The sequence below is a fragment of the Acinonyx jubatus genome, chromosome X, assembly GCF_027475565.1.
Source record: "Acinonyx jubatus isolate Ajub_Pintada_27869175 chromosome X, VMU_Ajub_asm_v1.0, whole genome shotgun sequence".
NCBI classification, from domain to species: domain Eukaryota; kingdom Metazoa; phylum Chordata; class Mammalia; order Carnivora; family Felidae; genus Acinonyx; species Acinonyx jubatus.
Window position 1 is genome coordinate 29,597,494 of NC_069389.1, and position 15,399 is coordinate 29,612,892.

At 36.2% G+C, this 15,399-nt stretch overlaps 1 protein-coding gene across 1 annotated transcript in view; it reads right to left on the reverse strand.

Annotated features, from left to right (window-relative positions):
* Positions 1-415: 415 nt before the first annotated feature.
* The window catches only part of TMEM47 (transmembrane protein 47), a 30,204-nt gene continuing 15,220 nt past the window's right edge, over positions 416-15,399 (reverse strand). Inside the window, exons 2-3 of the mRNA XM_027054422.2 lie at positions 13,987-14,127; positions 416-3,792 (exon numbers count right to left, since the gene is read on the reverse strand). Of these exons, the coding sequence (XP_026910223.1) occupies positions 3,614-3,792; positions 13,987-14,127 (320 nt within the window). The 3' untranslated portion in view covers positions 416-3,613. The remainder of the gene's footprint in view (positions 3,793-13,986; positions 14,128-15,399) is intronic.

A 15,399-nucleotide genomic window follows, 5' to 3' on the forward strand; every position in this document is an offset into this window, starting at 1 on the left:
AAATTAGAAATAGTGCAGGAAAGGCTGTTTTAACATACATTGCAAATGCTGAAAATGAAACAAAACCCAAAATAGAATTATCAACCCCTTGCTACTCCTGTTTCTAACTGTGTCAGTAAAGGCGGAAAAAGGATAGCCTACTCTGTTATCTCCTCCCAGTGCATTTCAAAACAAAGTTTCAAGTCAACATTCTTTCTTTTATTGTTCATATAACTCACCTGCAGAGGACAGAAAAGAATCTTGGGAGAGAATATGAAAACAACTAGTTTTAAAAAGTCTTACATAAATAAACATGTCATATTATGTTCTGTTTTTGAAAAAGTATATATTATAAAGGAAAATGTGAACTGAAGACATGTAATTTAGGAACCTGTTAATGGGTCTACACAGTAGAGAAGACACAGGTCACACCACATCAGTGAAACCACTTTTATTTTTATTTTTTCCACATAGATAACTTCATGTCAGCTACAAAAACCATGAAATGAAGAACCATTCGTGAAACTGCAAACTCAAAACCACTGGAGTGATAAACAGGTTTCCCCCAGAGGACTGTTAGAAAAAATAACCAGAATACCATGGATTCATATTTAAGTAGTAAACATGTCATATATTTAAAAATAATAAATATAGAACAGCAGTAGAGAAACTATAGCATCAACAGCATGAAGTATAATTTTATTAAGACAGATGAAATTTCTAGGCACAGTTTTAGGCATTAAAGAGGACACAGAGGCATAGGTTAGTGTGCGCTGCTCTGTACAAAAATACAGTCTGAATAAATTACATTGCTAGCCATACAATTAGACGTCACTTACCAGTCAGTTCATTGCATGTTTAATAATATACAGGTACATGCTAATCCATATATATCATTTATATTTCAAACACATAGGTCTCTCTATATTTGTCTTTTAAAATTTACATGTTGAACTTACAAAAAGCTAAATAGTTGTGCAAGAAATCCAAATAACTAGCCCTGCTGAGTACTTTATGCTCTATGTGTGTATGTGTATATATCTAAGATAAACAATGGATTTGTACTTAACAGTTTTGCTTGTAAGAAAACATCAAACAAACCTAAAGCTGCAACGACATAATGTAGGTGAAAATTCACTTGTGTTTATTCTGATAGACAAAACAGTATTTTGGATGATCAACACCTTTCAGGTTGTACTGAGCCTGTTAGCAATGAAATACTTTTAAATATTAGTGACAGTAGAAATATAGCATAGGGCTCTTCACTGGGAAGGGGGAAAAAGTCATATAAGAAATCTACTTTTCAGTGAACTGCAAATACGTGTGCCTTAAGCCTATAACGTATTCTGTCATTTTCCAGCCTGTCATATTGACAGACAATGAAAACTTGCTAAGACTGGAGATGTGATATTGGTCTAACGGCACACTGCATCCTCTACTAGAACCAAGAAAAGTGCCTCATTGATGTCAGCACCAAAGTACTGTTCTTCCATTATTCAGGAATAAAGAGACTCTCTCACAATAGAGAGGGTGTAGGAGATGAAATCCCCATTCGACAAATACCGTATTTCTCATGCTGCCCTGACAATACGCAATTAACTGCAAGACTGGCCCAGATTTTATTATTTCTCAAGAAAATTGCTTCAAAAGATTCTATAATACTAATATCTTTCTGCAAAATTTCTACCCATAGTTTCTCATGATTCTATAAATAATCATATACTTTAATAAAGGTTTCTCTGTAGGATGCATTTAATTCCTTTTGTCTGTCATTGCTAAAATAAGATTAAGCCTGGTTCTTGATATTTACTTTGTGATTCTATAGAAAAGTCACAAGATAAGGTTTTTTTTTAAGCATTTGAATAATAAAATAGTTTTTTTTTCTGTTGTTTTGGCAACAGTTCTTAAGACAAACTGAAGGCAGAACTCTGCTTTGGGAGGTAAAGCAAATTATTAAATACTATTGATGAGGTCCTGCTCTTAACGGATTTTGCAATACAATAGAACATAAGTACGTTTTAAATGATTTTTCCAATGCTTCCTTCTGCAAAAGGGCCAAAACCAGAACATACTGTTTTAGTGTTTTTGTTAACAAAAATAACTATTTATAACTTTCATATTAGAACTGTATATTTGATATAAAAATATGTTTATAATTAAACTATCCAAATTTGTATATTCAACAGGATTAACACAAGTTTGCAGGGTGAGATTAGTTGCAAACTCATTCCCTATTACTGATATTTTCTTCCATTTGAACAGCCAACAAATGATTCCTTTGACATAAATCCATCATAATTGTGTACACAAATCAGTTAGCCCATTAGTTAACTCCAGAGGACCAGGTGATAACCAGATGAATTCTACTCCTCTACTGAGACAGTTAGACATTTATAGAAATCTATCGCTATTCTTTTATTTTTTTAATAAAGACATTTAAAGTACTTGAAAAAAGCAGCCTTCTATTTTACTGAATTTTTAACAAAACGATCATTCTAATTGCTACTCTCTTTTGAACTACAGTGCTTACAGAAGAATCATGAATTTTCAGAGTAACACCATTTCAGTTTTTCTTTTTATACAATTCTATTAAAACTTTCCAGTGAAACAGTAGAGAACATAGAGCAAAAGCTTTAAGGTATATGTACTTTTGTACAGTAAGTAAGTGTGAATACCAATCTAAGCCTCTTAACGTGTACAAGGTTAGTGTTCAAATCACTTCACTAGAGCAAATATTACTTTTACGTGTAATAGGCAAATGCATGTTTAGGGCCAGGGAACAACTTATTACCATTTATACTAATGGTTCACCTTTATAAAAATATTTAAGCTTGTTACATACGCACAATTATTTGCTGTCATGTTTGGTAAATGACATAAAGGGTACTTAGGACAAAAGCAACTCATGCACATTTCTTTCTAGTTGCCCCAGGGAAAGTAAAGACTCCCAATTTTCCTCATTCTAGATATGGATGAGGCACAATTTCTAACCACATAATGAAAAGCACGTGTCTCCAAGTCTTGACTCCCTTCACAGGGAGCTGCTGATTGCCAAAGCATTGCCTCGCATTAAAATAGAGTATTCTTAAAGGTGGAAGTTGTACCATTAACCAATTACATTCAGAACTCCCATTAAGTGCTGAAGGGCAGTTCACTTTTCAAAAGCTCATTCAAGCAAATAACCAATGGCCAATGTAGTCATTGGGCGGGGTAAGCAGGTGATAAAGGACTCCAACAGAGGAATCCTTGTCAGAGCAAAGGAACTTCTAAATGTTGCTTATGCCAGCTGTTCCCCTGCAGGCAATAGGAGATTCAGGCATTTCTCATTCCAACTAGCTTCTCACAATGGTTGCTGTCATACAGACCCTTCACTTGTCAAGAAAAATGACATGAACATATTGCAAGTTTGCAGCATTTGCCTATGTCTAATCAGCTCTCTTAATTTGTGCAGGTCCCTAAAATGAATGTAAAAGCTGGTTACAGTGTTGATAGCCAAAAGGCAAAAGATATTAAATCAAATGAGCAAACTGTTTGATGCTCCACAAGTGTTTTAGAAAACAGTGAGTTAGAAAAGATACAGACGTAATCCTTTTGTTGGATAGTTGGTTGTTTTGAAAATCTGAGACTGTCGGTTCTAGTAGTAGTCTTCATAGTTCTTAGGGTTCAGGCAATAAAGGATGGCACCCCCAAATGAAAATATAGTTGCACCCCATGCCAGGCCATAACCCCAATTGAACTCATGGTAAATTTTCAAGCTCACAGTTTCAATGAACTTGATTGGGTAAAGGACCAGGCTGCAAACCTGTAAAACAACTGAAAGGAAAGCAAATCAAAATCAGAAAAATGTTATTTGTAGAAAATAAAATGATATAACATATAAATATATATATGAGATACTTTCTAATCAAACATAAAAGCCAAAAAATTTGAAACACTGCTTATTTCCAGATGGCACACCTCAAAACATTAACAATTTTTTAACACTGTTTCACAATATAGTAGCAATTACTCTTAATAATTAGTACCTCAGTATAATAGTATTTGATGAAATAATTAGTGCAATATAATTATTTGAGCAAAGTAGTGATTCGCTCTTTACAAACATATATGTATAATTATCACTGTTATGGCATACAGTAGTCCCATACACTAAACTGTTCCACTATACCAAACCTGTAAATAGCTCCCCAAGAACAGTGACCCCAAATGCCAGCTAAAATGCCTGTGATTTATTTAAGCTCTTGAGGAGTTGAGGAGTTTGAACTCATTTGTACTGATGAAACTGGTCAACCTGTGATTCAAGACATGCTCTTTCTTGCTGCTGATTCTCAATACCATGTAACTCAGCTGACCATTCCAGCAACTCCTACTGTGGATGTCTTTACTTATATTCCTCTGTTTAAAAACTATTTCCATCCTTTTCCTCTCATCTTTAAAAAGGGGCTCAAAAGTCATCTTTTTTCAAGAAGTGACATTTAATAATACCTTTGCATGAGATATAACAGATGACATCTATATATTCATTCTTCACCTACTTTCAAAACAGAATGAAATCAATGAAGGCCTGGGAGATGATGGTACTGAAAACATAAACTAATGATGGCTACTACAGTAGAGCACAAAACTTAGCTCTTAGTTCTTAGCTAAATCTTAATTTAGTTGGCTGTCAGTCAGGGCTAAAGAGAAACTGTGATGAGTCATACCTAATAAAATAAAACAAACCAAATAATCCGGAAAGGCAAGGGTGTTTTTTAATATATCTAAAATTAAAGTGGTATTTATCCTGTGGCTATTTCTATATGGGAGACATGGGATTACACAAGAGATGATGTCTTCCACTCAAAATCATAACTTCATGTGGGATCAAATATTATATAATTTCTATTGTATTTAAATCAACTTAACTATCATTTATGGGATGTGTCTGCCTCATTCTCTACCATATGACAGCTTCCACCCTCAAGTTACAATCTTTAAAAAAATCTGGGGTACTATGTAATATGTGACAGGGCTTGGCAAACTACCAAATCTGGTTTGCTGTTTCTGAAAAAAACTTTTACCGGAACACAGCCAGGCTCATTCATTTATGTATTGTCCGCACTACAATAGCAGAGTTGAGTGGCTGCAATAGAAACCATGTGGCTCACAAAGCCCAAAGTACTTACTATCTTGCCCTTTATAAAACAAAGTTTGCCACCCTGCTACATAAAATAAATGTTTGGTTAAAATGATTATTATTTAAGTCACCTTAAAGATGCTGTAAATTCCAAAAGTACAACAAAAATGTGAACAATTGAGACAAGAATAAAATTTGATATAGTAAAAAAGATACACTATTAAATTTTTTAAAAAGCAATAGGATGGATAGTGTGTTTAATTAAGCTGGACTTTTGCGTTTTAAAGTCTATGCTCATCAATTCTCAGAACCTATAAAAGATCTTTATTACCAATATGATTAATGTTCCTAGCAAGTCTACATTAATGGTCCTCTATTTCTAGTATAAAGCTGATGAACTCCAGAAAACCCCTGAGAGCATGATTCCACACAATCATTACTTTCTCTAAGGCTCTGACTAGGGGGTCAAGTAACCTTTCTGGAGCTGGGTATAAGAATTTGAAACATTTTTGCCATGTAACTCAACACTGCTCCAGATCGGCAGTGGCCTACCACACTTCCACACCATGGAGAGTGGATGGACAAGTAGGTCCGTATAAAAGGAGAATCTCTTGACATCCAAAATGGAAACCACACCTTGTTTATAGTTTAAAAATCTCAGAAAAGATTTTAAGTCCATGTTAGGACAACTGACAACCCATTATATAACCCACACTTCCTCTACTTACAGCCAGTAAGTGCTAAATATGTGTAAATATGTGCTAATTTTAAAAAATTCAGCAGGCTCTGTGTCTTTGTGAGGGAAAGAGTGCTTTCATGTTTTAAATGTCTTAAAAAGAACAAGAAGTCAATTCCTATCAACCATGAACTACAGAAAACAAATTCCAAAGTTACTAAGTTTTTTAAAAAAGGCATTTCTCCTCAGGTTTCTCTACTCTGGTTGCTAGTCAAAGGATGCCTGATCCTGCCAGGGTGTGACTGAAATATAAGTGAATTAGGAATAGTAATTCATTTACTCATTCAACAAATTCATTCATTCAATAAGAATGTTTGAATGTTTCTAAAGTGATACAGTTTAAGGCACTGAAAACAAAAGTTGCTACCCCCATTAGTTAAATAAGTACAGGATATGGCAGACATGATAATACAAGAAAGCAAAAAAAACAAGATCGAGGGATACAGGCTGCTCTTTCAGATCAAAAGCTGAAGAAAGCCTCTTTAGGGAGGAGTCATTTGAACACAGTCCTGAATGAAGTTAGGGGTGCAGGCCACTATAGTGAGGAGTGAGCAATCCGGGTAGATGGCACAGGTAGCGTATAACCGGTGACGCAGGTGCATGCTGGTTGCAGTGGAGCATCAGTAAGGATGCTGTGGTCACAGGACAGAGAACACGGTGGCGACTGGTAGGAGAGGAGATGGAAAAGAGAGCCAGAGGCCCATTCAGGAATGGCCCTGTGAACTATGGGCAGGGGTCCAGATTTTATTCTAAGTGTAATGGACAGCTGCTAAAGGAGTTTGAACACAGAAGCAATAACTGATCTGAATTCTATTCTAGAAGGGCTCTATGGGTTCTTTTGTGAGACAGCCAGTCTCTAGGGTGAGTTGTTTACCTAGACTGCTTTTAATATTCATTTCAATGTGTTTTATTTAGCAAGTATTTGGCCTCCATGGTATAATACAATGATATAATTTCCCTCCAGTGGAAAAGTGGAAATACAACTGCATTAGGCTCCACTGTCATATTCTCCTGAGCAGCTTTCTTAGAGATAAAACTTTATTGTGTTGTAGCCAGATGAAAATTACCCTAAAATGTTTTATGCCTCTGAATTATTTTTCTCTCTTTAGAATCACTGAAATGCATGTAATAGCAAAACTGAGGGAAAAAAAACATACATAAGCCTGCATTTGTAAATAACTTTCTCCATCTAATAAAAATACACATACACAGGTAAAAATGCCTCCTTGCCTTTTGTAGATGCTGTGGAAAAAAAAAAAGAATACAAAAACAAAAAACAAACCTGAAGAGTTCAGGACTCAAGAAAATATCATCATACTGATATTTCTACTTTACCACCAATCAATGAAACATAATAGGCATTGTATGTGGTATTCTCTATGCTCTATGTCAGACGCAACATGAGTAAAGTTGTGGAGCATTTTAGAATTTGAAGGGAATGTGAAGTTCATTTTATACCTCTCTCCACTTGTTTGAAAAGAGGCAACAAAATTACTAAGCATGAAATTGGTGGCTAGAAGCATGACAAGAACTTAGAGGTACTAATTTTGTCTTATGTCTAGTTTTCTTTAAGGGGATATTTTTTAGTGTTTCAATATTGAAACAGAAAACATTCAGTATTGAAATATTCAACATTTTCTTTTAATGGGATATTTCAACAAACATTTATTGGATGTTCACTGTGTAGTAGGTGAAAGGGGTAAGACAGATAGAACATGGCCCTTGACCAGTCATATTTCATGCTCTATGGTGGAAACAGACACACAGGTAATTATAAACAAATGTATTCAACACTAATAGTAGAGGCATGTTCACTTATCCATTCATTCCACGTTTATTGAACTCAATATTCAGACACCATTTTTGCCTGGAGAAAGAAGGGAAAGCTTCCGAGAGGAAGCACCATTTGAACTGGATGGGACTTGGTCAGCAGACAAAGATGAAAAGACCTCTAGGAAAAAGCAGCAGCTTGTACAAAGCTTAGCAGTATAAGAGGATGTACCTATAGAAACGTCACAGGGTTGGAATAAAGGCTACATTCACATAGAAATGTTTGGTTCAGACTCTAAAAGGCTTAGTGTGTCATAAAAATAACAGATTGGATTCTATAGGGAGACATCTCAGAGATTATTTTTATTTTTTTCTAGTAAAGTATTTTTAAATTTTTTTTCAATGTTTATTTTTGAGAGAGAGAGAGAGAGAGAGCGCGCGCGAGTGGGGGAGGGGCAGAGAGACAGAGGGAGACACAGAATGGGAAACAGACTCCAGAATGAACTGTCAGCACAGAGCCTGATGTAGGGCTCGAACTCACGAACTGTGAGATCATGACCTGGGCTGAAGTCGGATGCTTAACCAACTGAGCCACCCAGGCACCCCTCTAATAAAGTATTTTTTAAATGTTTGTTTATTTCTGAGAAAGAGAGTAGGGGAGGGGCAGAGTGGGAAGAGGACAACAGAGAGCCCATGACAGGCTTGAACTCAAGAACCATGAGATCCTGACCTAAGCCTAAGTCATACACTTAAATGACTGAGCCATCCAGGCGCCCCTCAGAGGTTAATTGTAGATGCTGTCAGCACCCTACCCATAGACTTTCATCTTCATCACCCGGGTGCATGTCAGCCCAACTTCCAGCTGTGAGCACCACCTGCCCTTCTTGGCCTCACTTTTCCTCTGGCCACTAAAGCTACTTTGCCTGATTGTAGCCTGGTGCTCTGAGAAATTAACACTGCTGTCTCCCCAGCATCACCTTAGCCCTTACCAATGACTCTCAGAATTTGGTTTCTAAATACCCCAGTTCCCTACTCCTTCCAATGAAATAACTCTGAGGTGTCTGTTGTAAAACTGGTTTCCAGAATTTTTCCAAGAGAAGCTCCAGCTGTGTACAGCAACAACTGGTTTGATAATGTAGTCTTTACTGGCTCCCTTCCCTTCGCTGTCTCACCTTCTGTTCCCTTCTTTTACCTCCCAGATTAAGTGTTTGCACTGTCTTCTTGTCTTAGGTTCTGCCTGTGGGGAAGCCAGAGGGAGAAGCGACAAGGCCAGATTTGTATTTGAGAACTACACCTCATGCGTTTGTGTGCAAGATAGACTATAAACTGAAGAAGACTGGAGAAGGAAGGCACTTAGAGGAGGCTGGTCAATGCATGGACACAGGTCAGAGAATGGGAAGAAAAGACGATAAAAGATAAACTCAATAACTGGATTCTAGGAAAGGGAAATGAAGGAAAGTCATGTACACATTTTAAGTCGGATATTAAAATTTGAAAAATAAAGTAGGGTAAGTTCAAATTTGGGAACTGAGATGTTCTACATGAGGAAGAGTTATACCCTCAACTGAGGCAGCAATTGTGGTACATAAAAGAAACTATAGAATTAGAAGATAATTTAGAGACAGAATTGATAGGACTTACCAGCCAAGTCCCTAAATACCGAACTTACAAAAAGAAAATGGCATTTTGGAGAATGAAACATTTGTCCATAGAGGGTTAATATGAAGTCGTCTCCTTTTCCTTTTGAAATTTCATCTGTAACTACTGAGAGTTGTAGTACATATGAAATTAATTACTGCACTGATACTATAAAATGTTCTAGCCAGAGAGTAGTTTCATACTGATAAAGATCTGTGAGTAGAATTCCTTTTTAGTTTGAAATCTAAACTGGACACTGATTTTTCTGCCAAAACCTAGACTGAAAATACTTTCAGCCACCTCATACGTGTGACAGGACGGTGAGGAGGGCTGCAAAACACAAGCCTCTCATCAGATATAGCTCAGAGGTGGAAAGCAGTTACAGGACCCTGGGGAGGGGGGAAATCACTATTCTGCATAAACACTTAATTGCAGAAGGCTTTTTGCACATAAAACAGAAAGGAAATATCATTAATAAAATTAGTGGGGATTCCGTTATTTAAAATCTGAATTATAAGACTGAGAATTCTCAATTTGTACTAAAGGCCTTTGAAAAATGGAAACAATCATCCTAAGTCCCCCTGGGGAATAAAAAAGATCTGCAAAACCAGACAATAAAAGAGGAGGACTCAGAATGATGCAACTCCTTTAATTTCACTAAATGTTTAGTGAGAACTAGATGCCAGTTATCATAATCCCATCATATCTCACTGATCATTGTCAGTTACACAATAAGAAGCGGGCTACAGTCATCTGTATTGGAAACTTCCACACTTTCATGATGTGCTCTGATTGAGTCATGTTGCACTGATCAAGTTGTGGACTTTATGACATCTCCCATTGCTTACTCCCTTGGGTGTTGCCCCCCAAGAGATGGAGTAACAGGAATAACAGGATGGACTCCAACTGCAGTGCACAGTTGGCAGCTCCATTCAAAATTCAACACTGATTCCGCACTTCTTTTTCTATGTGTTATATGTAACCAAGTAAAGATGACTTGTGAACCCCCATGTGGACTTTCAACTGAGATAGATGCCCTGAACTGAAACCCTGGCTCTGCAACTTACCTATTGGATAACTCTGGGGAATTACTTGACCTTTCTGAATGTATTTCTTCATTGATAATATGGGGAAAAGAAATACCTCATCTTATAAGAGAGATAGTATATACGGAATGTCTAGCAGTGCAACACATGGTAGGTGCTCAATTCATTAGTATTGCCAGCATTGTTATTACAGATATCTTATTCTGAAGTCTAGACTTCTAGGACCAGTGAGGGAGTTGTGGAACATGGGACAATGTTTTATTTTATTTTTTAATGTTTATTTATTTTGAGAGCAGGATGGAGGGGCAGAGAGAGAAAGAGAGGGAGAGAAATAATGCCAAGCAGGCTCTGAGAAGTCAGCACAGAGCCTGACAATGAGTTCATGACCTGAGCAGAAATCAAGAGTCGGACACTTAACCAACTGAGCTACCCAGGCACCCCGGAACACTGTTTGAGATGGGCTCAGTGATGACTATCTCTCAGCAATTCTAGCAACTATTCAGGCAGGTAACAAGCCCACCCTAAATTAAGGACTTCAGAGAAAAAGGGAAGATGAAAAACCTTTATGAGATTTAATCATCAGCTTTTAGTAAATACCCTTGGAGTACATAATCTAACACCAAAGTAGTACAGTTACATACTATAGGTGCTCAACATATATTTGTTAAATAAATGAATGAAAACATGAATAAAAGAAAAAATAATTTTTATAACTATTACTTTTTCGACCTCTTTTTGGTCTGAGCTTTGTGCTCACATGAATTTTACTGCTTCATAAACTGCAGAGAGAGAAATGGTTTAAGAAAAATTGGATTATAGTTAGCTTGTTTACATGCCTGTTTTCCCTGTCAAATTATAAGCCACACGCCTTAGTCATCTTTCCATCATTGATTCAACTATCTATTAACCACCTCGTTGTACCAGGCAGAGCACACAGTACTGAATGAATTATATACTCCTGTGTAGAAATGTTCCCAAGTGGTAGTGCTATGCTTGTTTTGACTTTATGTATTGCATGTTTCAGCAGAAGCAAAGATTATTTCTTTGCTGAGACAGATAACAAGATCTGTGTGTGGACACCAAGATAAGGCTTGGTATTATTTGGGGAAAAAAAAAAACATTTTGAGAAAAGAGGAGAAACACAGACCATTTTCAAGCAAACCAAGATGAGCAAAAAGGTAAAAGGGCCCCAAATAAATATTTACAAAGAATCACTAAACGCAATTACAAGTGAGACAAGCCAACCAATAGAGTAAGTATGTTTACTATGAGGCAAGCAAAATCAACAGCCATGATTTTAACTAGCATTGTTTCAAGTAGGCAGAGTTCCCAAATTTGTTAATCTTCTACCCAAATCAATAATGGATTATTATGTGTAATGAGTATCTTTTCCAAAATCAGCTACTGGCAACTCTTTAATGGTTTCTCAGATGGCAGAGAGAAACCTTTTGTGACATGTTTCAAATCACCAGTAAGTTTTACCTTGCTTATGTCCAAAGTGAACACAAAACTAATGGTTATTTCAAAAAAGCTTCCATAAGCACAGTGTCAAAAGAGAATGAGTAAAATTATATCTTAGCACATGTACATTTTTAAAATGTAGCAGTATGATGCTCACTTGAGCTCTCAGTGGGTAGAATATGAATATATGAATATTGCTGTAGAGATTCCTTTCATTATTTTATAATTTACTACTACTTATAGTAGCTAGAGCTAAATAAAAATCTTTATTTTGACCAGGCCCAGTATCTAATAACTTATATTCATCTATAGTATACTTTCTGTTAAAACCAGTACTTATTTTCACATTTTCATAAATTTTGCTATACTTGGGAAACATACAGAGCTTCTTTAGAAAGAACTAGGAGGAAAAAAAAAAGAAATAACTAGAAACTCCTAATTATTTTTCTAAGCATGTTTATAATAGGTGCTATAAACAACTGGATTTCTATGTAGATTCTGCATATGCTAGTAGGTGGTAAGTTAAAGTCTAAATGAGACAGTAACTAGGTAGCACAATAATATTCCATATTTATAAGAGAATGTCTAAAGTACCTCTATACCTTCCTAAAATCAAAAATATCTGAGTATTCTAAGAATTATTCAAAACATAATTCCAGTTTTAAAGAATGGTATATCATTTCAGAACAATTTATCAAGAAATTCTATTATGATTAATTATCTAATCACTATGTTAATAAATCCTAGCTGCAAAGACAAACTTATACTAAAATTAAAATATCTAAAGTTATTTCATTCTAAAAATAGAAATAGCCACGAGAAATCCATGAACCAAGAAATAAACTAAAGAATAGTTATGGAATCTTTAGGAGAATTTTCAGGTTTACCAAATGATTCACAATACAGTTCTTTATTACACAGGAGATCAATAAAATAATCATAGTATGGTTACTGCCTATGACTTCAGACTATTTTTTTCAGAATATTTTTTGTAATAGTGTTTTCTACTCTTATTAGAAAGTATCTGTGGTGATACTTAGCTAGTTTTATGGGTCTCTTAATACAGTGTACACTCTGTAATAGTTACCTAATAAACAGCTGAATGAACAAATCATTAGCCAATGAGCCATGTCTAAAATTCAGTAGCCTCCCAGCCCCGGCTCTGCTGGTAACTACTATGTAATCTTGAGCAAGTCACTTAAGAGATTTGAATTAGCAGTTCTTCCAGATTGCTTTAGGCCTTTGGACCTTCATTTTTATGACACCTACATTATGATTGGTCTTTGTGGGTATAAAAAATGAACACAAACAGCAGGGGGCAGCAGAATACTTCTGATCTTACATTTTTACCCTTCAAATACTGAAATTTCATCTGTTCCCATCTTTAAACAGCCTTTAAAAAAAAAAATCCATCTAATAGCCTAGATGGTTCTGTCAGTGTCTTCATTATTGACAGTCACGGGGGGTTATTTTGCAGTCTTCAAATCAGATGTGACTGACAGGGTAAACTGAAGGCACCACAGGAATATTTCAGTTTGAATCGAACAGAACAATATATTCAAAGCTATTCTTACAAATGAAAATTAAAACACATAATAATGTGCTGGACTTTTAATCTTGTAAACCTCCTTTCTAAATAGTTCCTTGATTTCAGCAAAACTTCCATCTTACCTTGGTTGATATTTTTATCCAAGCTGTGCTTCACAGAATGATGGTTGTTAAGTTAATGAATATGGCATTGACCTCATACAACTGAATTATCTGATGGTTCGAGTTCTACATTATCATTTTTCATTACAGCCATGTTTATTTCCAAACAGATTTATACCTTTAAGGCTATCCATATTGGAATGTTTTTCACTTTCATGTCAGAAAACAATAATGTTGCCTTAAGATCACCAAGGGGGCAGTAAAAGGAGTGGAAAAAAACTGAATGTGAAGACTGTTCGTAAACACATCTGCTGCAATTCGTAAGGCAACAGCCCTGTCAAGAACTATTACTTATTCATGTTTTAGTTAGAAGTTTAGAAATTGCCACTATGCTCTGTGAAATGCTTATTTAACACACTGAAAACTAATAATATGATAAACCCTTAGCCAATTTACCTTAAAATATAACAAATGTCTCTCAATTTGTATGTAATGCAGCAACCACATACTGCTTTTGCATGAGAAGACAGGATGGTAGAATGGTTCATGAAACTTTAATATCAGTTTGAAAGTAATAAATATATATTTACCTGCTGCAAAAAGCATGACAGCAACAGGTCTGTAGAAGCGCCTTCGAGATCCCACGCAGATAGAAATCAAACCCACCAGGAATGCAATAAGAATGATGGCAGCACCGCCTAAGAGTAAAGCCAGGGTAGCAATCTGCCAATCTGGAAAGAAAAGAAGAAAGATACTGCTTTTAAGCAGTCAGTCCTCAAAGAATCAACACAACTATGTTCACCTTGCTGCATCTAAATACATGTGATCTTACTGTGTGCTAAGCGTCCTTTGGGAATTGAAATTTTTTACAACAAAAATTATAAATGTCCTTCTTCAGAAAAGTCTATTATGCTAAGCTCAGCAGTGTTTTTAGAGCAGGGGTTTGCCATGCTTTCCAAGGACTCTATTAAGCCTTCATGGTAAATTTGGTATCCTTTCCATAACCTATTTTGATTACTGTTGTTTTCTATTGAGCTAAAGTTCACAAATCTTAAATATGAAAGTAGAGAATGTGATGAAATTTTAGATATATTCATATACCCATATAACCACCATCCAGATTAAGGTCTAGAACATTTCCATCACCGTGGTTCCTTCATGCCTCTCCCTCCTCCCCACTCAGTATCACCCTCCCACCCAGGCTAGTAATGGACATCTATACCTCGGATTTATCTGTGCCTATTATGTAAACGGCATGAACTCTTTTGTGTCTGGCTTTTAAGTGTGTGATGTTTATTTTTTTAATGTTCATTTATTTATTTTGAGAGACAGCTGTGCTAGGGGCACAAGCGGGAGAGGGGCAGAGAGAAAGGGGGAGAGAATGAGAGAGAGAGAGAGAGAGAGAGAGAGAGAGAGAGAGAGAGAGAGAATCCCAAGCAGGCTCTGTGCTGTTAGCGGGGGAGCTAACCTCTGTAGGGCTCGATCTCAGGAACCATGCATGAGATCATGACCTGAACCGAAATCAAGAGTTGGATGCTCAACCGAATGAGCCACGCAAGTGTCCCTGGGATATTTATTTTGTTTCTGGCTTACATGTCTCTGATATCCACCCATGTTGTAATACATTCTTTCACTCTTTTTTTTCTGTCCTTTTTTGTAAAGCCTGCCCTTCCGGTACAAAAACAACAAAAAACAAAAGCAAAAAACAAACAAAAATCCCCACACACACCAAGTTTATATTTGCCTTCTCTTCCTCTCTTTCTCTAAAACAACTCCCCCAGCAAATTGGCAGCAGGAGAATTTGTCGGCTGTTTTTTCTGCCTCTCTCTCATTTCATTCTAATCTTACTGTGGTATTTACTGCAAGGATGGTTTGTGAAATTAAGTATTCCCAGGGAGCCAGAAGGTACTCTAAATAGCTGACATGCCCTCTTCTTCACTCATGCATGGAAACAGCAAGCATATATTGACCACTTACTATGTACAGGTCTCTGTACATGGATA